The sequence below is a fragment of the Cydia splendana genome, chromosome 3 (genome assembly GCF_910591565.1).
Source record: "Cydia splendana chromosome 3, ilCydSple1.2, whole genome shotgun sequence".
Lineage (NCBI taxonomy): Eukaryota > Metazoa > Arthropoda > Insecta > Lepidoptera > Tortricidae > Cydia > Cydia splendana.
The window spans coordinates 16156959-16181431 of NC_085962.1; the positions used below are offsets into that span (position 1 = coordinate 16156959).

The 24473-nt window shown below is 38.4% G+C and overlaps 1 protein-coding gene and 1 long non-coding RNA gene across 2 annotated transcripts in view; both read left to right on the top strand.

Moving 5' to 3' along the window:
• Nucleotides 1-24473, top strand: part of LOC134789402 (uncharacterized) — a 368254-nt gene that overhangs the window by 147792 nt on the left and 195989 nt on the right. The window lies entirely within an intron of this gene.
• On the top strand, nt 5164-24076 carry LOC134806855 (proton-coupled zinc antiporter SLC30A1). The gene is made up of 9 exons (XM_063780260.1): nt 5164-5314; nt 11307-11523; nt 12597-12775; nt 13389-13462; nt 16029-16139; nt 18163-18285; nt 18666-18841; nt 22262-22361; nt 22519-24076. The coding sequence occupies exons 2-9, from the start codon at nt 11335-11337 to the stop codon at nt 22644-22646; spliced, it is 1080 nt and encodes a 359-aa protein (XP_063636330.1). The 5' UTR covers nt 5164-5314; nt 11307-11334; the 3' UTR covers nt 22647-24076.

Below are 24473 nucleotides of genomic sequence, written 5' to 3' on the forward strand. Positions count from 1 at the left end.
GTAGTTAAATTTATAATTTAAAATTATAGAATGTATTATTTATTAAGTTCATGTTGATTTTATACAAATAAAACTGCAAATTATAGCAAACATTGTTTTTTGTTTTTTTTTATAGGCGTAGTGGCAGAGTGTGGCAGAGTGTCATTACGAACCATAAAGCAAATACTGCCTCTAGTTTTTTTTAATGGATGAATGCCACGATGCTGTGTCACAAATATCTGTGAAATGAAAATTAAAAAAGAGGAAGCGAGCCCTATCACTATTCGACAATCTATGCATTCTTGTGGTACACTTTACGGAAAAACTATCGCACTGTTAGGTTTGAGACTTAACATAGTAATTTATATTCATGTCTAGATGTGTTATCAAACATAAAAATATCATTATATAAACATAAAAAATAAATAAAAGGGTAAATAATGTGTATTACTACTAACGCCATCTGTTGGACTAATGTTAGTTATTTCTTTTTCTAGCAGATGGCGTTAGTAGTGACAAGGTTAAAAGTTGTTCCGTTAAAATGCGCTGGGTTTTTGTGACTCAATATAATTGGGTATTTGACTACCTATACTAGTCAAATGAGTTTCTTTTTTCGAACTGTCAAAACGATTTGCTACTATGGAATTTATATGAAACACTAGCATGTGACGTCACAAGCAAATTACCTACTCTTTATAGTTGTTATCGGGTTTTAAAATAGAAATTGTGACTAAAAATAACTGCTATCTACCTTTCTCTATTAATCTTCTGGTGCTTTATTTCTTGCATGGTGTAAAATAATTTATCTTAAGTACAGTCAAATACCCTATTAGTAGGTAATCATAATTAATTATGGGTGTAATTTAATACGTGACTATATATTTTTTTGATTGAATCGATAATCGTTTTTACTACTATGGCGGTTAAAATCACACGTGATTGATTTCGAAATTGCGGCAGTAATGCAGTTGGCAGTAATATTGCAGTCAGCAGCAGTATTGTCGAAATCGATATCGCTGCCAGGATTTTTGATATTTGCGGTAGTAATGCAGTCGGCAGTAATATTGCTGTTGGCAGCAGTATTGCAGCGCGATAGTACTGCCTTATATAATGTTTCAAATGCCAAAATTGATGTCGCTGCCAGGGTTTTTGACATTTGCGGTAGTAATGCAGTCAGCAGTAATATCGCTGTTGGCAGCAGTATTGCTGGGCGATAGTACTGCCTTACTGTTTCAAATGCCAAAATCGATGTCGCTGCCAGGGTTTTTGACATTTGCGGTAGTAATGCAGTCGGCAGTAATGTCGCAGTCGGCAGCAGTATTGCAGCGCGATATTACTGCCTTACTGTTTCAAAAGACAAAATCAATGTCGCTGCTAGGATTTATGACATTTGCGACAGTAATGTAGTCTGCAGTAATATTGCAGTCGGTAGCAGTATTGCAGCGCGCAAATGACAGGCGCTGCCAGGATTTATGATATTTGCGGTAGTAATGCAGTCGGCAGTAATATCGCAGTCGGCAGCAGTATTGCAGCGCGATATTACTGCCTTACTGTTTCAAAAGACAAAATTTATGTCGCTGCCAGTATTATTGACATTTGCAGTAATATAATAGTCGGCACTTATATCGCAGTCGGCAACAGTATTGCAGCGCGATATTACTGCCTTATCGTTTCAAATGTCAAAATCGATGTCGCTTTCCACTCTGGACGACCGGCTAAAGCAAGACAGAGGCAGAGGGCCCTTTTTATCCACCCTTCTATCGGGTGGCAGAACTTCCCACTTCCCAGGAGCCGTGGGAATATTTCTTCCCAACAGCTCTCCACAAGCTGCCCTGCGTTGACTGATTGTACTGGTCCATCAGCAAGCGATGGGGTTGTCACATCGCTACGCCCATATTCATGTCTACCGGTCAAGAAGCTATAGAGTATAGGTGCTCCGGACATTTATAAGGCTTGCTCGGAGTTAAACTATTAAATATAAGTACCTCTTGATATAATATAATACAAACACTCTTGATATAATATAATACAAAATGATTTGGGGTATTCATTATTTATAGAAGCCCTTATATCATATCATATCATTTTTTGAGTTCCGTACCTTAAAAGGAAAAATACGGAACCCTTATAGGATCACTTTTGTTGTCCGTCCGTCTGTCTACTAAGACCTTTTATCTCGGGAACGCGTGGATGTATCGAGTTGAAATTAAAATAACTAGGGTCCTAAAAGCTGTGAAAAATTTAAACTTCTAAGAGTTGTAAGTGATCGGAAAAAAGATACGGCCGTTTATGCCGCAAAAAAAATATATTTCGAAACTCTCAAAGGAGTCAAAATGTACCTTATAAAGGGGCCTACTGACGGACTTCGCCGGATGATATCAGCCGGTCAGTTAAACGCATAATTTGACAGCTCCGAACAACTGACAGGTTGATATCGTCCGGTGAACTGGTAATCTGTGGGCCCCCTTAAGTATGGTAATTCCACTAATTCCCGTTGATCTCGAATTTCTAGAACTATGAAATTTGGCAAGTAATATCGTCACTACAAGTACTGGGAAAATATTTGAAAACTATTTTTTTTGTAAATAAATTAATAAATACGTTAAATTTGTACGGGACCCTCGGCGGGCGAGTCCGACTCGCACTTGTCCGGTTTTTTAAGATGAATCTCTTATGAAAAACTACCTTAGTAATTATAACTATATAGGTAGAAAAATTCCGCGAGCCCTTACAAAGCTCTGCTTTTTGCTAGTGTAAATAACAGTTTTTTGATACTCATGTAGTTCTATAAAATGTATAATATTTGTATTGACTAAGGAAATTGTCAAATGTTTAAAATCTTAATACATAAATTCTACAATACGTGTGTTTGTCACTCTACTCCTCCTAAACGGCTGGAACGATTGGGATGAAATTTTGTGTGTATATTTCAATGGGTTCCTGAAGGGTTGGGAAAACAATTGAACCCGATAGGTGGCGCTGCTATCGGTATATAGCCAAATTCGATTTACTGAAACCGATTTAGGTGAAATTTTGTGTATATATGTATTTCAACGGGTATCTGGATTGTTTGAAAAAACTATTGGACCCGGTAGGTAGGTGGCGTTGCTGTCGGTATATCACCTAATTTTATTTACTGAAACCGATTTGGGTGAAATTTTGTGTATATTTCAACCGGTACCTGGATTGTTTGAAAACACTATTGGCTATACAGTAGAACCCGTTTAAGACGATTCTGAGGGGACCTAGCAAAAAAAGCGTCTTAAACGGGAAATCGTATTAAACGTGAAAAAAAACTAGTAATTTTTCATGTACAAATACCGCAGCGGTGATAATGAGCGAATGATATCTAAGTGAAGGTATAAGTTCACACGCGGTTATTAATCTAGGAACACTAACGATAGGCTCAACTAGAAAGTCGTGGAGTAACTAACTGCAAATAAAAATCTAGGAGTGATACCTAGCTTGCATTCCGTGGTCCATAGCCGTCAAGCAGATGGCATAGCATTCTCACGCCGATAAGGACCCGACAAAAGATATTAGACAAAACAAAAAACCTAAGGTAGGTAATAAACACATTAAAAAATGTTGGCTAGCGGCGTATTGCATAACAATACGACCGTACGACGGTTATGTCAATAACACAAATGTGCAGATGGTGCGTAACGGGAATTTTAGATGGCGTATTAAGCGGGACGCAAGTCATATTAACCGTGAAAAAATTTATGAAAACAGGCATAAAGTTGCAGGGACCGGCGTAAAATGGCGTATTACGCGGGAAATCGTATTAAACGTGATCGTATTAAGCCGGTTCTACTGTACATACATATACCGATAGCAGTGCCACCTACTGGGTCATATTGTGTTTTCAAACAATCTAGATACACACAACATGTCATCCAAACCGGTTTCAGTAAATCAAATTTGGCCATATACGTAACGAAAAAATTACTGTATTAATGTATCATTCATAGCTGTTGGAATTCCTTGTATAAATAAATAAAATAAAATAAAATAAAACAATAAATAAAAGAAAATGTAGAAATATCAAAACCAAAATATGAAAACAATTTGAAAATAGTAGGTAGTTATAAAATAAAAAACATTAAACGAAAAAAAAAGAAAAAAAATATATATATAGGTTAGCTGGAAGAGATCCCTTATAGGGATAAGTTCGCCTTTGTACTTCCATTACTGTAATTTATTTTTGTAAACCTGTGTTGTGTACAATAAAGTGATTACTACTACTACTACTATATATATATACAGGATGTACCAGAAATCGACGTTTAGCCGTAAACGGATGATATACCAAGTCATAACAGTTATCATAAAAATACAAAAAAAAATCCAACTCATGTTCTTTAAAAATTATGGTCACTTTAAAAATTCACTAAAAAATCTACACCCTGTAAGCTGTAAGCGACTTGACATTAGATAGTACAAGATAGCCAAATAACTAGATAAATATACTACAACGAATAGTCTACAAATAGTTTATTACAAGCGAAACTGCTGTGACTTCTCTCAGAATATCACGAGCATAAAACATGTTATTCTCTTTATTTACTTCGTCTACCGGTTGGAATACAAGAGAAATTAGAGTGAGAGATATTTTGGGACGCCACGGACATCGACCGACCGTGACCTCTCGCTCATTTCACTGCAAATCTACGCGCTAAACTAACGTTATTTAGTTATATATTTAGTAATTTAGTAACTTTATTTAGTAATAAGTATTTCTGTTTCTGCTAAATAATAATGCCATCGAAGGTTAATACAGATATCCCAAACAATTGGTCCTTTGTTAATAAGATCTTTATCTTTCAGATTCGGATGTGGGTGATTCTCAGGGAAATGGAATAGCGCAGCGTGTCAACCGCTGTTATCCACTCCAACTGCCCGCCCGATAACTGCCCGGATGGTTTGAATGCCCGCTTTTTTTGGAAATGATACATGTTTTCCTCTGATCTAAATTCCGTTTAAAAGTTTCTTTCTCCATTATATAGATCAATGGACAAAGTTTATGCCATAAAACGAGGAGCCAAGCACCAATGGATGTGGCTTTGAGAGCCTCATGAGCATTGGCGCATTTCGCTAACACTTAGAAAGCATGTTATCGGGTGTATCGACGATAAGGCGACGTAGCGCGCGCACGCGACCAGTGCCGCGGTACCCTCCGGCGCAAGAGCCGCGCTTCGCCAGCCCGCGTCTACTTCACCTCGATAAATATTATACAACTTACCGGCGATTGTTTTGTAAACTGACCTGTTGTGACAAGGATTGCTTTTACTTTGACTTGTGCGGTTGAGCAGAAGCAAAGTAGGCTGTTTATGTAAGTAAATGATGATTATATCAAATTTACGGATAGGTACATTTGTCAAAAATTAGAATTTTAAATTTTTTTAACCTATTTGAATGTTCATAAAATTCTCTATCTAAATGTAATTATGTTCTACAAATTATCAAAAACAATAAGTAGTAACTGTAACTACATTCAATATGACAGCCGCTATATTGTATTAAATAAAAACAAAATTAGCTTAATAAAGCTAATAATAATGAGGGTCACAAATAGTCTCATTTAACGTCTTAATGTAATGTTTATTTTTGTTTGACAACATGAAATCGCAGCGTGACCTATTCCATGCGGCGCGCTCCGGCGCCGACTGCGTGCACCCAACCGAAGCAATCTCTGCGTATATTTTCTCCTGACCTTTCTAATTTCTCTTAGCCAATATATCATTATCTGCTATGAAAAGAAAACTATAAAACACAAAGTTGTTTATTTATAATGCCATTGTAACGTTGTTTATATTCCCGCTCGAACTGCAGTTCATCAATTCTTATTAGCAAAACAGCTGTTCAGACTTTGTAAAATAACATGACGGGCATGACGACGATTCGCAGTTTATTACTGACATTTGACTAGGAAGGTCATTTGAACCCTTTCGTCTTATAGAACTGATAGGTTTTTAATAAACCCCTTCGTTCTTAGAATTAGATACAATACTAGAAGAGAAACGCATCGTCGGTCTTCAAAAGGAATTAATTATTTCAAATGTTACATTTATTTAAGCAATATTCCTGTCTTAGGTATTTTTAGAGATATTGAGATCTCCTTAGAGTCCGAAGTAACATTACCTATATAATATTTAAGATTAAATGGCAATATATAGCTTACTTAAGTGAATAAGTTTTTGCGGAACAAAATAAGCAAAAGCTAAAATCGCTAGTAACTAATCCTCATACGGTACCTTATAGCGTCAAGCTTGGCTTTGGGCTTCAGCATGCCAAATATATAAACATAGAGGTACGAATAAAATAAGAAAAATGTTTTATGTAAGGCTGCAGTTTGGCAGATAAGTGCGTTTATTACACTGTACTTAATTTTTTTTTTATGGATTAAATAATTAAATAAATAATATATATACGTATGCTCACATATTGAAGCTCACAGTCACATTGGAATGGAGGGACTTCAATTTAAGATACCTAGCTCCGGCCGCTCCGGAGTACAGTACACAGGTGGGTATGTACATATCTAGATCTTCTTCGTTACACTCTTTACAGAGTGGTCATGGACATTATGTAAACGTTTGAGGGACTCGCTTAACGACACGTCGCCATTCCTCCCGTAGAGCTGCTTTCCGTGAGCATTCGTTTACTGTGACCTGTGACACACTATCGACAGAATCTAGATAACTACACGAAAAAAATTAGGTCTTAACTCTTCGTCCAGCGAGTATATATAGCGCTCGCGACCTATTTGATTGAGCTCAATCATACATAAATATCTAATACCTACTCAAAAACATTACCCTCCTTTCTTCGCTTGTCGAGTAAAAATAGATGCTAGCGAGTAGCGCTCAATTCGAACTCTTACGCGACTCTATCTCATGACATGATCCATTATTAAAAATATTAAAATACCAAACTGCTGGTCGGATTTGTATAAGTGGTTCTCGGCTAACTGCTTAAAGCGGTGGTGGCAGAGTGGATATGAAGTCCGACTTTCAATCCGGAGGTCGTGGGTTATCATTTTTGGAGTCTTCTTTCTTTTTCTTTAAAGGTTTTATTTTACCATTTTTAGTTTTATGTTTTATGAGTGACGCAGTATTCTGGGGTTATTCCCACTAGTTACCACCAAGTTTTTACCAGTGGTAACTACTGGGAATTTTTTTCCCACCTTTTACCACTGGTAACTACTGGGAATAAAAATTCCCAGTAGTTACCACCAACTCGGGTTAGTGGTAACTACTGGGAATTTTTATTCCCAGTAGTTACCACCAAAACTTTGTTAGTGTTAAATACTAATAAAAACAGTAGGTATGAATAGTATAAATAGAGTTATTTTGAATTACCTAATAAAATCACTTGAAAAATCATCTAAATGGATTATTAAATTTATCCTTAAGTACATATATCATAGTTTTTGTACTAGTACCGGTTAAACTGTTTCAATATTTTTGGTCACTTTTAAGGGAGTTTACTAAAACACTAATCGACTTATAATTATTTATTAAATTACTCTATATATTTATACTACACTATTTATAGTGTTTTTATTAGTATTTAACTCTAACAAAATTTTGGTGGTAACTACTGGGAATAAAAATTCCCAGTAGTTACCACTAAACCGAGTTGGTGGTAACTACTGGGAATTTTTATTCCCAGTAGTTACCAGTGGTAAAAGGTGGGAAAAAAATCCCAGTAGTTACCACTGGTAACTAGGGAATGCTCCCGGTACTGAGTTTGTATGGCGAGAACCGGGAATTCCCGGTTCCGGTGCTGTGTTTGTATAGAAAACCAGTACCGGGAGCACTCCCTACTGGTAACAACTTGGTGGTAACTAGTGGGAATAACCCGTATTCTGCAGGACTCGTTCCTGTACGAAGCAGTCATGTCACTAAAAACCAACTGAGTTAAGATTAATAACTATGTACCATGGTTCGCAAATAAACGATTAGTAATTTCTAATTTCTAACTTTTAAAAAGTTTCGCGCTTCGGGTACGTTTCAAACATTACGTACCTATATTTATACTTATAAACGGTGTTTTTTTTAGAGGTTTAATTTTTAAATTGAAAACACTGTTTCTAATGATTGTCAATTTAACAGTTGGCGGGAAATTTGTGGTCAGTACGTTTTGCCATTTTCACAATGAATAGACTTACTTCAGAACAACGATTGCAAATTGTGCAAATTTATTTTGTAAATCATGGTTCAGTGCGCCAGTTTGACCCACGTTTTCAATGGAAAATTTTGTTCAGTGATAAGGCTCATTTTTGGTTGAACGGCTACGTAAATAAGCAAAATTGCCGAATTTGGAGTGAAAAAAACCCGCCTTGGTTGAGACGCCGTTACCTTCATTGAAATTAAGTCACTGTTTGGTGCGCTTTATGGGCACAGGGGGAATCCCATTGGCCCATATTTTTTTAAAGATGATACCGGCCAGAATGTTACCGTCAATGGAGAGCGCTATAGAGCCATGATTGCCGACTTTTTTGTTCCTCAGTTGAATGGTATTGATGTGGCAGAGCTGTGGTTTCAACAAGATGGTGCAACATGCCACACAGCGCGCGACACCATCAAATTATTGCGGGAAGCATTCGATGAGCGCATAATTTCCCGTAATGGACCTGTGAACTGGCCTCCACGATCTAGTGATCTCACACCTATGGATTAAATTCTTCGGGGATATGTGAAATCACAGGTCTACGCAGATAAACCATTGACGTTGGACCACTTGGAAGCCAACATTCGCCGCGTTATTGCCAATATACGGCCCCAGTTGCTCGAAAAAGTGGTCGAAAATTGGACTTCCCGATTACACTTCATTCGAGCCAGCCGTGGCGCCCATATGCCCGAAATCATTTTTAAGAACTAATAGCATAAGAATATCTTTTAAATAAAACCATTACCATGATAATCAAATTTATTTTTACGTGTTTTATTTCATTTTGAATTTGTATACCTTTAAAAAACACCCTTTAGTAGAAGGAGGTCAAAACGCACTAAGCTATAATGAACAAATAAGTAGCTACATAGATTTATATATTATATTCATAGACCTGCGGGCTCAGCACGGTTCCATTTTTATCGACTATCACTATGCGCGTCCCTTTCGCACTTACATACTTGTTAGAACGTGACAGGCATGGTGACAAGGGATAAAAACGCGACCGTGCTAAGCCGCCTGTTTATCAGAATTAGATCAATCTAAACACAGTAACCAGCCATGTCTGCCAATGCAAAACTTCACATTGGATACACGAAATAGAGCGTGGAATTTCGTCCACCATTACTTATAGAAGAATAATAGAAAAAAATGTTTCATTTAGACCGTAAAGCATCGAAACGAAACAAGCTTGTTGAACGGACGTGCGTTTTATATGTGCTACTCCAATCGCTGTCCGAGCGTAAGCAGTCCAACGTTCAAACGAACCAATCATTTATTTCGTTCTCAGATATTCCGTAACTTGCGACTGTGACGGATCTACAATTCTACAGTAACAGTGAGCGTTTGTCTCGACTCCGCCGAACATGCAATAGGAACACACGGTCAGAGGTCGAGCACAATTGCCGGAGGCAGCCCATTATTTAGTTTCAAGTATCAAGTTCCTTGGATCTTAAATAAAAATATGCGACATTTAGGTACTGGCGACATCAATTTTATCAACCGATATCGAGATTAGTTAAGATTAATTCGATAGACTAGGTATATCAAGTACCTTTAGGTACATTCAAACTGAACGTCCCGTCTAGTATCCTTGAGCCTTAAGGGTCGCGTCGATTTTACCAAACCGCGTTTCACCGTTAAAAAACGTTCGCAACATTGTAAATGGGATCTTAAGTATGCCCAATTGACCATGCTGTGTGTGAAAACTCGACACGACAATCTTGATGTTACATAATAATATTTATTAGATTAGATTGGAATTACATTTCCAGCGATTTGGCTCTATTGTAGTATTTGTAGTTGTAGCCTAGGCTAACACCAAAATTGTATTGACGTTGAGGCAAAATAATATGTAATAATAAAATTAACATTACAAAAATAAGCCTATAACTTGTGTAAATTTAAATAACAAGTTTTAGGATTATTTTTGGAATAGGCATATATCATTAATTTAATATATTAATAAAAACAAAGTCATTTGTTAAATATGGTCTATAAAATGACGACTCATTATTACTCCGTTTCCTATTTTGGTTAGTTGTCGTTTTGTTTACCAAATATAATCCGGTAGTATGCTTATAATGGCTTGTTACTTTTTGGTAACTATTAGATTATTACGCTTCCTATAGGTACCGAATTATAACATGCCCACGAGGAACCCGAAAGATTTTAACAGTGTCGTGTCCCTGATTAATTCCTGATTCGGAGGGGGCCGATTTTTGAATTTCGATCGGTCGATTTCGTCACTCGAAAATGGAATGGAAAACGGCGAAATGCAATTTTTTGAAAAACGAGCGATCCAAATTTGGAATCTAGTGGTATTGACCACTCGATTTCAATTCTATTAGTAGAATTTAAATGCCTGGTAGTGGAGATGTTATTGAACGAAATACACGAAATCGAGCGGTCGAAATTCAAAAATCGGCCCCCTGGATTGAGCCTAGTTTCAGATTGAATTAGGTGCAGCTTATCAATATTATATCTAAGTACTTTTCCAGTCGCGACTCGCGGTCCCACGCTGCGTCGGCGTCGCTCCCGCTTTTTATGGCAAATAACCGTTAGCAGCCGTGTACCAGACCAACTTTCGTTGATAACTGGAACGTCGTGAACTATCGACAAATTTGACTTATAAGCACTCGTTTGTTTTTATAACCGGTTTTAGTGTCGCTTGACCTACACCGGGTCAATCGAACATTAAACGTTAATTAATTTGCACTTTCCCATGTTCTCGTTATTGATACCAAAATTAATTTAACTGTGTTTGTTATGCAGTTTAACCAAAGTTAAAAAGATTATTAGGACAAACATTAGAAGATTCATAATGTATCTGTTTCATTAACTTAGTCATTTATTTTGACGTGCTATGAGTATTATAAGTTATAACTATAGTATACCTTACCAAAGCAAAAAGTCAATCAAGTCTGTCTGTCTATCTGTCTGTCTGTCACACAATCGATTCAGATGAAATTTGGTATGAAGATAATTTGAGGCCAGGGGAAGAAAATAGTGTAGTTTTTATCACCTTTCCACTAAGACGAAGTTGCGGGCAGGACGCAGGACTAAGTTTGTATGGTGCAGCGATCGCCCACTATCCTCTTAAGCAGATAACGTAAAGCAGAAAGTTACATTATTGTTCATCTTTACAGAAAAAGATTACAACTTCGCGTCTGTACAATGGCGATGAAAGAATGGCTACAACGGCTGCCCCCGCCGCGCTCGCTGCTCGCGCTGCTGCTGGCCACGGCTGGCTTCAGCGGGCGGCTGTTCGCCTCGCATGTCACCAATTCGCCCACGCTCGTCGTCGACACCTGCCACGCGCTGTGCCGCCTGGTGGGGCTCATCACCACGCTCATCGCCTACAAGGTACGTTATCTGCTGGAATTCAGCGGGCGGCTGTACGCCTCGCATGTGACCAATTCGCCCACCCTCGTCGTCGACACCTGCCACGCGCTGTGCCGCCTGGTGGGGCTCACCACCACGCTCATTGCCTACAAGGTACGTTATCTGCTGGAGTTCAGTGGGCGGTTGTTCGTCTCGCATGTCACCAATTCGCCTAAGCTCTTCGTCGACACCTGCCACGCGCTGTGCAAAAATCTCGGAAATTTCAGGAAAATATCCCAGAAAAAAAGAAAATTTTAATTTTGAAAGTGGAAAATTATGATTCCTATAGGTTACCTACCTATGAATACTACTACCTAAAAATATGAAAAGTTTCCGAAATGTTTCCAAGTTGGCATATGAAAATATTCCATTCTAGCTAAAGATAACAAACGCCCAATCTTCGATATTCGCGTAGCGACTAGATTTGAATTAGATTAAAACAAAGTGAATGCATGTATGGCCTGTCTTATGCCTATCGCCATAAATAATTGTACTTAGGTACCTAATATATCTTTCTTGTTTGACAATTATTTACGTGCAATTTTTTACAATACTTCTGCTGATAAAACTACTCATGTAGGTAATTTAGATAGGTACTACTTACGTACCTACTTGTTTAATCGTGAACAATTTAGAAACGCACTTAGCTCCTGGTGTGTAATACTAATTTTTATTTTACGATTATCAATTTAATTTTATTATGATGATGTGTCGCCGCAACGGTCAAATTACACATAGCATTTATAACGGGTGTGACATAATTGCTTGCATTTAGTAGGTAACAAAGCATAAAGTATTGAATGAGCCATTGTTTCAATCCAAGCGACCGATTGGCTCTGGTCAGCGGAGGTATATAGGGTACCCACATTCACGACCATTGTGCCTAGTTTACAAAATATTTTGCCGAACACAAAATAACAGAAATGTTAGGTGTATTGTATGCGATGGATGAATTATTTTATTACAAAGACGTTTTCTCTAAAAGCCTGTAACTGCCCCCCCCCTGTTTCAATCAACTCTTGGTAGGAAAATAATGTTTGAGTTGACATTGTCAGTTCTCGCGCGCCGACGAGAACGCTGGGCGCGAGGGTAAGCTGCGCAACACGTTCGGCTGGGCGCGCATCGAGGTGGTGGGCCGGCTCTCCGTGCACGTTCTGTTCGCCTCCTTCGCGTTCGCGCTCGTCGTCAACGCGCTGCAGCTCGGCGTGCACTCCTCGCACGTACAACCGCCGAGGTACGAACCATCCTTCTTAGATGTAATGTCTGTGCGGAAAGAGAAGAGTCGTAGATTGTATTGGACCCCATACATTTCACTACTCATCTCTTGAGCACTCTCCGCACAGACTCTAATGAGTCGTATAAACACACAAAGACAAATCTTGTTCCCGATTGATAAGGATAATGGAGCCTAATTTCTAATTGTTACTTTACACTGAGAGATAATACACAGTCTAAACCCAAACCATTGAAAGACCTTTAAACTTGAAACGTATGTGGGGTGGAAATATGGTTGACATTTTTTACTTCTACACAGACGCAGCTGACGCAGCAAACATTTTTGGTCAATATTCCGATAAAGGCATCTATTTGCGACCGAAATAGGTGCCTTTATCGGAATATTGACCATAAATGTTTGCTGGGATAAGTCACTAGCGGAGGCTAGTCTGGCTATAAACCAGAGGTAGAAAACCGAAAAATAGGTGGCACCGCACCCATACCAAATTATTCTGGTAACTAGTGAACGATAGTTCTGTCATATGCACTGTCTAGTGGGCTACAAACGCACACACACTTGTATGTTTTAATTAGTAGGTACTTACAAAAATAAAATGTGTTTTATTGCATAGGTTTCCACGCGTCATTGTCGCCACAGCTGTTATAGGACTGTTGCTGCACGCGTTGAACTACATGCTACTTGCCGGTGAGTTTTTAAAGCTCTACTTTTCACTGAGCCCCTTTACAGGAGCAGGTGGGGTTACAGGTGCAAACTTAACTGGTGACCGAGCGGTAGAATGCCAACTTTCATGAGTTTCTCGAAGCTTGTACGAAATCATCATCATTTTTTGACCGGGCACTTTTTGGTAAAGTAAACTCAAAATTAATCCGCGAAAAAATACAAATGCGTATGTGAAGTCCTCAACCCGCTTTAGGCCAGCGGAAAAAAGGAGGCCTAGCCCAATCTCTCTGGAAGCTAAATTTAAGTGATATTGACTAATAATATTAACGGTTATCGATGTTATACCAACACCGGCGGATTATTGACTTACGCTTGAGATAAGTCCAATGCCGATATCTTTCCAGTTGCCAACAATGATAAGCGTTGTCTCGAGAGCAGCTTAAATGTTTGTTCATTGTAGCTGGGAGCCAAAGGAATAGCTAGTCCATAGTTCATCCGTCAAGGTACACAGGTGTTTTTTTAATAACCTGCAATATTACGATGTAAAATATAGGTCATGCTGAGTTTCTTTCATTATGGGACCAGGACCAACCCCGAAATCGCGAAACAAAATTAACTCTCCCATAGAAAATCTCAACATCAAATCAATCAAACTGTATGAAATTTATTTTTTTCGTGTTTTCGGGGTAAAAAACGTAAAAGTAAAAGTTATAAAAGTAATAATAGAAAGTTAAATAATATTAAACGTAAAAACGAGGTAAACGTACGTAACGGGGTAAAGTAGGTAAAACGGGGCAGTAAAATATAATATTTAAAACTTTCGCGTTTTGATTGAACACATATTAACTCACATTTATAGACGGGTCTATCGCGAATTTATTTTATAAAGATAGACCCGTCTATAAATGTAAGACATTATTAACAAAATTCAATCATTTTAAATTACAAATTTAACTATGTACTTACACAAATAAACATTTAAAATATTGCAGTATAACAGAGTAAAAACTATATGGTTGCTTATGGCAATTTTATTATTTGAACAACTACTGTGACGAAAACGACATACAAGGTGAAAAAAAATAAACGGGTAATAAAATACACGTGTCGTGTAAAATATACGTGTGATCGGTGTGATAAAGATATACGTGTTAGTTATATTTTGTGTGTAGTTTACTTTTCGTTTTTATATAAATAAAACGTTGATTTCGTGGAGTTTTTTATTTATTTCATTGCATGTTTCAGAAAAGCACTATAGGTACATACCTCGGCGTGAAAAGGGGTTGCCGGCCTCATAAGTTCATAACTACCGGCCTCACTACTATTATTTAGTTATGTTATAAATGAATTACCGACGTGGATGGGACTAAAGTACCTATTCGGGGAAATAAAATTATTTAATGTCTACTCTTGCATCGATAAAACTTCGAACGTCATGAATGATTAAGTAGGTACCTAATCATTGACGGATATCAAAACACTTCAATTTTATACTCTGTGAGAGTGTTAATATGTTTGTAGACAAACATATTTTTAGATTAATTAAACTGGTTTGTTTATATATATATATATATATATGTACTTAGTGTATGTTGTGACGTATAAACCGACGCGAGTATTTCAATAAATTATATTTAAATTTTAAATAATTATATCCTAGTACTAGCGACCCGCCCCGGCTTCGCACGGGTTAACAAATTATACACCTAAACCTTCCTCAATAATCACTCTATTGATAGGTGGAAACCGCATGAAAATCCGTTCAGTAGTTTTTGAGTTTATGGCGAACAAACATACAATTACAAACACACTTAAACAGACAGACGCGGCGGGGGACTTTGTTTTATAAGGCGTACTGATTACTTTAATGATATTTTGCGTAGGTACAAAGTTTAATTTTAAATACAATTTTGTTCTATATCCTTTGCGACAACGCATAATGATAACAAAAAAGGCCAAATCGAACATACATTCCTATATCAACATGATGTCATTCCGTTATCTTTAGGCCGTGCATCTCTCTCGCGCTAATGAACGAACAAGTAGGTACGAGCAAAATACACGCACGAGTGATAACAAAATGACATTATTTTGATATCAAACTGTAAGATTAAATTGGCCTGAAAGTTATAGAATATTATAAGATAGATAGTATAAAGTGATTTAGGTGCTGCTTTTGCGTAGGGAGGGATTCATGTCGATTTACGAATGTAATTCATCAGAAGCCTGAAATACATAAATAGGTATTAAGGTCAAGAAGAATTTAGACTAGAGGAATATTGTCAAAGTAAATTATGTAGGTACCTTAGTCAGTAAATTTACTGTCATCTTTCGACACAAATGATTACACTTACACTTTTAGAACGCCATTTGACTTTGATCCTTATTTTTTCACTGATATGTATTAAATTTGTTAAATGTCAAAAAGTATCGCCATAGAGTAGGCCAATAGCCATCGCTCAAAAAGATAGCAGTAAATGTACTGACTACATAATTTACTTTGACAATATTCCTCTAATTCAAATTCTCTTTGGTAAGGTCCATTGTATCCTAACTTTCGGAATCAGCGTCTTCTTTTTACCTGACACAGGTCGCGAGTTGAGCTACAGCCGGCGCCTGAGCATGACGGAGAGCGGCGGCGTGGTGCTGAAGCAGGGCGTCGGCGAGCCGGTCCTCGCGCACGCGCCCACTGACATCGCCAGTAAGTCATCGCATGTAATAATTAAAAATACTTAGTTCGTTGAGTAATTATCACAGTGAACTCACAATGGTCTTAAGCGCCATAGACCCTATTGGTGCTGACATCGCCAGTAAGTGACCTCGCGATGAGCTTAGATTTATTTTTTTCTTAGCCCGTTATAGTGTCCCACTGCTAGGCAAAGGCCTCTCCCCTTCATTTCCACAACTCCCGTTGTTGTGCTTTTTCCGGCCAGTTACTGATGAAGGCGTCTAGAAAATGTAAAAATGAAAAACACTTAGTTCGCTGAGTAATTATCACAGTGAACTCACAATGTTCTTAAGCGCCATAGACCCTATTGTTGCTTAAGTCCTTTATGCCAATTATTTCATTTTGATTTTTTTTTTAAACTGAATCTACAAAAAAAGTCTATTTCATCATAGAATCTAGTCACAAAATTTCAGGAGAAACGGTTGAGAATTGCGACCTGTAGAGGAGGCATCCGGACATAGGAAAGCAATTTGCCCGAGTTAAAACGGAGACCTCCGCTAACGCTTTGGTCAATAAAAATCACCAACCAAAGTCAACCAATTTAAGTTTACACCGAACGCTATCGAATGTATTCGACTACCCAGTCCCTTTAACACGAAGGAACGGAGGGTTGTTTTCAGAAAAAATGTACCTTTTATTTTATTTTTTGTAATTGAAGAATTTTAAGTCCATTATAATCAGAAACATGAGCGTTATCGATTGCGATAGGAGAAAAAAAGTATCCTAAATGTCCTAATTTTTATACCTCAGTTTCGTTACGTTTTCAATACAAACGTAACGAAACTGATAATTCTCAGTTTCGTTACGTTCATACAAAGTGTATTCAAAACGTAACGAAACTGAGGTTTCAAAATTAGGATATTTTGGACACTTTTTCTCCTATCGCAATCGATAATAACGCTCATGGTATAATAATATACTCCGCCTGGTACTCCATTCCGAGATTCGCGTATGACCTAACTGACACGCGCCTACGTCATCATGCTGTTTACAGGTTCTCAAACTTTGAAATGTGGGAGAATTTTAACCAACGGTGAAAATTATTTTAACGGCATTAATTTTAAGTTATTCATGTAGAAACATAGTAAAATAAAACAAATCTAATGTATTAAATTAAACTTTATTTATCTATACAAGACAAACGTTTAAAAAACTAATTCACAGTTACACATTAATTACCAAGCTTACGACGTGAAAAGTTTGGAAAACACTGCGACTGCTGACACTGAGCGAGAAGGAAATAACAATTAACACGCGTTCAACAAGGATGACGGTCAGGGCATGAAGTTATCTAGATCCGAATTGTCAAATGTGCACAGCGCTATCCTGTGTTGCCAGTAGTATAAACAGAATTACCCGAAAGTCTGAAATTTCTTTCGTGAATCGGAAGATATTGCTAACGAGTAATTAAAAATGACGTGTTATTGTAAAATTTAAGCTAAAATACATATAAATGAAAATTATAAAATTATAAAGAAATATTTTAACTTATTAACCATAGGTATAATGTACCCATGTAACATGTTATGTTGAAATAAAGTGGCAATGTTATTGTGACGTAGGCCCGTGTCACTCTGGGAATGGAAGACCATGTTTTATTAGACCATGATAACGCTCATGTTTCCGACTATAAAGGGGCCCACTGATTAACAGTCCGCCGGACGGTATCGGCCTGTCAGTTAGAACAAAATTTTGACAGTTCCGAACAACTGACAGGCCGATACCGTCCGGCGGACTGTTAATCAGTGGGCCCCTTAATGGACTTAAAATTCTTCAATAACAAAAAACAATTAAAAGGTATATTTTTTCTGAAAATAACCCTGAGTTATGATTATGATGTGCAAAGGGCCTACCGCGAACCACGTTCGACGTGTTACCGCCCTGTCACACTTACTTACGAATTGACTAGTGCGGCGCAGAGGAACAACACGTCGAACGTGGTTCGCGGTAGACCCCCTGTTCCCCTAAATACTAATAATTGTATGTCGTTTCGCAGGCAGTTTGTTCGTGATGGGCGCCGGGCTCACGTTGGAGTGGGAGGGCCATGCGGCAGGCATCGTCGATCCCGCACTCTCTGCTATCGCCGCCTTTGTGCTTGTCTGCTTCAACTATCCTTTCAGTAAGACTCATTGGTTGTACAACTCTTATCGTCTATCAAAGTCATTTATGTAAGTAATTTATATTTTGCAGAAACACTCAATTAATTAGTGTTTTACGGACAATCCTAGGTTTTTATCCCGTTAAATTAAAACAACTTCGGAGGGTTGACTGCCAAATCTGTACCTACCTACTGTATGTACGTACCCATTCGTTTTTTGCGGAAACAACTGATGCCGGCTAAGTTTAGGTAACTCAGCGAGGCAGCTTGTATCTACTAAATTTTTGTCCTAAATATTTTTTTTACTAAGCAGAAATGTCTGCAAACGATGCTATTAAGCTTATAATAAATTTAAGAGAGGAAACATTTTCTATAACATAAAATTTCCATGGTTGTTTTAGTGCGTTCAGCGGGCATGATCCTATTACAAACCGTGCCAGAGGGGCTGGGCGCGTGCGAGCTGAAGGCGGCGGCGCTGCGCGTGCCGGGCGTGCTGGCCATCCACGAGCTGCACGTGTGGCAGCTGCACCGCGACCACGTCGTGGCCACCGCGCACGTCGCCTACTCCTCCACACAGGTGAGTCCCGTCCCTGCGCTGCACGTGTGGCAGCTGCACCGCTTCCACGTCATGGCCACCGCGCATGTCGCCTACTCCTCCACACAGGTGAGTCCCGTCCCGGCGCTGCACGGCCTCTTTTAGTTCTTAATAGTCGAACTCCTTCGTTCGGCACAGGACGCCTGCTCCTTGTCAAAGGCAGCTAAACCAAGCTTGCTGTTAGCAAGCAGTTTCTTTAATTACAAAATACAACAAATACTAATGTTTTATTTCGAAAATAAAATTATAACAATATTACATTTATGCTGGCCATCACACTAGGCATAGCCTGTCCTGTGGTGGACATAATACGGACACAAGTAATAACAATAATACAATGAGGCTTGAAGGAAAAAAGGCTACAATTATTTAGTTAAGAATAAAACGGTGAAGGATGGAATTTACAGAGATACAGTTACCAGAGATGATAAAGAAAAGAGAAAGAAAAAAAGATCGAGTAAAGTACCTAATATTAAAACAAACATAAATTATGTTTTCCATTAGAAACAAAAAATATTCTTTTTGAAATAAAATTAAAAATATAATAACACTTGACGTAACATGTGTGTGTGTGTATGTGAGTATGTGTGTGTACGTGGAGTGTGTGTGTGTGTGTGTGGTTATTGTGAGTTTATTCAATATGGTAATGGTATCATGATTAGATTTTCTGTGTCTTCATATGCTAGGTGCATTAAGTTCTTTGATAACAATTTTTTTGCCTCGAAAATGAATTAATATATCCTAACTAATCGATTGTAAATTCGTGGGTATAAGAAAACGCAGAAGTGACGTGCAAATGTAGTTTTAACAGCAGTAACAGGAATTTTAAAAATTCTATTTTTAAGTAATGTGTTGTAATTGGATGACCTAAGTACTTTTCTATGTACGTACAACGCCACCCTTATTAAGTAGAGCTTCCGTGTCATTGTATAGATCGATCGTAGGGTACCTACATAATTGGTTTCCTCAATGCGACCTTCAACACCGCTCTTTGCGCTCTTTCTAGTTTTAGAATAAGAGAGGAGGTTAAACCTCCCCAGGCAAGAATGCAGTAGTTATTAATTGACTGGCCAAGAGCTAAATAAATAGTCTTTAACAGTGCAAAATCGGCTGATTCTCTTAGCAATTTCATTGTATGTATCAGCTTTTGGACCCGACCTGAAACCGCGGAAACATGCTCTCTGAAGTTTAGATTTTCGTCCATCATAATTCCGAGGTACCTCACTGTGTTTGTTCTGGTCGCATGCACTTGTGACTGCATAGTCACAAGTGCAATTTGGAACAGGGGCATTAATGCAATTTCGATTATGAACTTGTAGTTTGTGATATCTCGATGTAGTTTTGGCGCAGAAGGTGAAGTCTTATGGAAACAGAGAAATTTGTTTTTTGCTGTGTTTAGTCTCAGAAGATTCTGCCTTAACCAAATTGACACTTGTGACATACCATTCTCGACATGTTCACAAACGTTCTCCCAGGAGGACCCTCGGAAAATGATAGAAATGTCATCGGCGTAATACAAGATTTCAGCATTCTGTAAAGGAAGAAGTGAGATGTCATTTATATATAAAAGAAAAAGAGTAGGGCCTAGAATGCTGCCCTGTGGTACGCCGAAAGGAACTGGTCTCAGGTCACTGAGATGTTCACCAATTTTGACACGTTGGTATTCCGTCAAGTAGCTTGTAAACCACCCCAGTCTAGTCCCGCGAAACCCATATGCTTCTAGTTTCCTCAGTAGGATGGGGATCGAGACCGTGTCGAAGGCTTTGGCTAAATCCAAGAACACTCCGACACAGGCCCTACCCTCATCTAACTGCGACGAGACGGTTTCAGTAAGAAGGGTAACTGCATCTTCGGTCGATTTCCCTTTTCTGAAACCAAACTGACGCTATGTTAGAATAGAGTATCGTTCGAGGTAAGAGACTATTCTTTTATTTTATTAATTAATATATAAGATGCCCGCCTTCAGTGAACTTCGGTATTCGCGGTAAGCCCTCTGAGCCAACCGAATCTGCAGCCAATTGTATGAATAGATTATTTCGATCCTTTCATTAGCTCAGGCGGCCTAGCCAAGGTGACGATCGCTATCGCTTCGCCATCGAATCGCTTTGTGCCTCTCTGTCGCTCTTCCACATTAGTGTGACAGTGACAGTTGCATTTCGTTCGCTACGGAGCGTTAGCGATTGGCATGTTGTCTACGGGGCCAGGTCTACTGTATCCTACTACGAGTACAATAAAATGTACTTCAATATTCCACTTTTCATAAACACTGGTTTAGAATTCATTTATTTTGCTGGATTTAAAATGTAGATATTTTCCTTATAAGTATTTCCACAACCACCGGGTACCTACGTGTAAGAAACTTGCGTTTCCCTCATCTCTTCTCGACAACATAGCAATATCATAAATCGTATGACGTGATGTGTGGAAATTATTTGAGCCCCCTCAACCTTCAACGCTTCAATGGCGTAAAAATTGTACAGCAAAACAAAAATTCCTTTATGTTCAAATTAAGCGTGTAACAGATCTCATTATTTCACGTGTATTCCGGATAATTGAACAGAACTCTGAATTGACGCGCTTGAAACCAAAACGAATGCGTTTTGCATGCCTTGTGAATACCACCAACCTAACAGATTATCATAATCGTTACCATACAGACTGTAGGTATATTTTTGCTTGAATATATTCAGATTAGGTACACTAGACCTAATGTAAATTAAATTGCGCCTAATACTTAACTAAAGCCTGACAAAATTATATTTAGTCCTGAAGATAATGTCGTTAGTCGCTACAAACAGGTTAAAAATACAAGCTTAATTTCAAATGTGGAGTTCCAAGTATAAAGGTTCCTTCTGCTCCGTGTGCATACGTAAGGACCCTTCTCTATGGAAAGCCACAAATGTCAGTACCTGTAGGTACACAATCCTTTGTGCATAGGTACTTTGTCTTATTTTGATGTAAATACGTCATTGTATTCAAAATCATTTGTCTTGCATAAAGATGCAAGACAAATGATGATTTTTAGGAATCTTTTTTGTGGTTAAATCTTTTAGAAGTACCTAATTTACATCGTTGATATTCGATGATTTAGTGAGTAAAATACCACTGAAAATCCGCAACAAGGCGGAGGCCAAAATATAATATTGACGAATTAGGCTTTACCAGATTAGAGTAGTACCTAGGTACCGAATTAGTCCAGCAAGCTAGGCAATATCAAAGTTTTACCCGACCACGGGGAGGGTTATAATTTTATCAGTCTCTGTAAAGTATGTTTGAATGATGATGATGTAAGAAATCGTCTTAGCCGCCTTTGAGGCGTTAAGCCTCGAGAGCCTTAAGGGTTCGAGTCTTTAAGCCTCGAAATGAGCGTTATTCACAACACTAAGTTTATGTTGTTTTCAGGACTACTTGAAGACGTCAGCGCTCGTGTGTGATGTGTTCAAGCGGCACGGCATCGGTCTGGTCACGCTGCAGCCAGAGTTCATGCTGACCCAGCTCGTCGGTGAGTCATACAGATTACAGATATTATGTTGACGAAATCACGTGACCGCTAAATAAATAACCATGGGATGAACCTGTTTTTCGAAATTTCGATATAGGTACCTAAAGTATGTCCTCCCTTAAAATAAGCGAATTTCTATTTTTTGTTTAATTTTCAGGCACAGAGGAGGAGCAGACAGCGCTAATACAGTTAGCAAATGAAGCGTGCAGCAACCCCTGCGCGAAGGAATGCATCGGGCCGCGCTGCTGCCAGCCGCCTCCCAAACCTAAAGTCGCGCGGGTGTGAGCAGCCATTGCAGCTGAATGTTACTTGCCATAGCTTCGCACCAAAAATCAAAGCACCAGTGTCAGACGTAACATTAGCTTATCGACTAACGAAAACATCGCATGTAAACAAGCCGTTTGCGAACAAGGCCTATAATTTCCCTTTTGAGTTGAAAGGTCGGATAGCAACAGATGTTTTTGTAAATACGGCAATTCTAGTGTTTGAAAAGCGAGAGCGAAAAAAGACGAGACGGCAGTTAAAGCCTTTATTGGCAATATTTCATTTCTCCTAGCATTTCCTACTGTTTCGGAATCCGGGGTCTGTTTTTCTCCAAATTAATACGACGACAAGGCAATTAGCTAGACTATTAAATTGCGGAACTCACTGTTACTTTGATTCTTGGTAATGAATAGGTAGATAGTTTTACTCAATTAAGCTATTTTGTTATACATGTAAATAGTAATTAAATTAAGTAATAGATAAGTGAATTCGGTACTGTAAATTCAGTCAAAAGTGTTTATAATCTATAAAAAGATTTAAACACGAGATAGGCACAACCAAAGAAAGTCCATTGAACTGCCGATGAAAACGAAGTTTCTACACGAGGCTTAGGTAAGCCTGCATTCTGACAGTATACCAGTGCGGGTGAAAGTGAGTGATGAATGAAAACATAGTTCGCGCTGCGGCATTACCTACTACTTTACGGTTTGCTGCGTACACGTTACAAATGACAGTCGGGTAGGTAATTAGGTTTATTATAGCCTCATCACGATATTTTAAAGTTAGCAAGTTGCTAGTCATTTAACTAGCCACAAAACTCTTTGTATGTCACTTAATATTCAGATAGATACCTGTAGGTACCTTATTGAAGATGACTCTCAAAGCCCACCCCTATCAAACTGTGCGACATAATCATATTAAGAAACGAGTAAGGTTAGTCAGTATTTTCTGATTTGTGGTTGAGGTAAGTGCGCCCCTATGGGCAACTGACCGTACCCTAGCAACAAGTTGTTGCTTCCCAACTTAACATACTCTTCCCAGAGAGAAAGGTAGTTCAAGATGGAAGAGCGTCTAACCCATTATTGAAAGTTTTTGCTTGGGTAGTTGCAATTGTCCCTAATATAGACACACGTGCCCCGACTGACCTTAATACTGATAAAACATGAATATGATGCTCAAATGTAAGTAATAACCTCCACATTTAATAAAGTTCAAAGTAAGGGCATTCATTCATTCATAGGTAGGTATACTATGTAAAAATATTCAACAATAACAATGTTTGTTCGTTTCATTACTCATTCAGACAGCTGTAGCTGTATGTTATGAATCTTATGACAGACACCTGTGCATGGAGACGTTGTTATTGTGAAGTACAGTCAAGGTATTATATATAGACACGAACAAAGTCCCAAAAAGATATACACACTACCTTAAGGGATAGGAATATAAAGGTCGTGTATACATTTTTTGGCAGCTTGTCCGTGTCGATATTTAATACCTTGACTGTACAGCCGGCCTAGCCAAGGTTACAATCGCTATCGCTTCGACAACGAAAAGCATTATGTCTCTCTATCACTCTTCCATATTAGTATGACAGTGACAGTTGCGTTTCGATCGCTACGGAGCGTAAGCGATTGGCATCTTGGCTACGCGGCCAGTGCAGAAAACGTATCACAGACCGGTACCTACATATAGATGGTCAAGCAAATCTTGTCAGTAAAAAAGGCGCGAAATTCAAATATTCTATGGGACGATATCCCTTCGCGCCTACATTTTTCAAATTTGCCGCCTTTTTCTACTGACAAGATCTGCTTGACCAAGTATATTTATTTAGGTACCTCATAATAC

Bases quoted from the DNA above. Each gene is read 5' to 3' on its own strand.
- LOC134806855 (XM_063780260.1), top strand. From the start codon at position 11,335: ATGGCGATGAAAGAATGGCTACAACGGCTGCCCCCGCCGCGCTCGCTG. The intron at 12,776-13,388 runs GTACGAACCATC...TTTATTGCATAG, and splicing joins TCGCACGTACAACCGCCGAG to GTTTCCACGCGTCATTGTCG. The intron at 16,140-18,162 runs GTAAGTCATCGC...GTCGTTTCGCAG, and splicing joins CGCGCCCACTGACATCGCCA to GCAGTTTGTTCGTGATGGGC.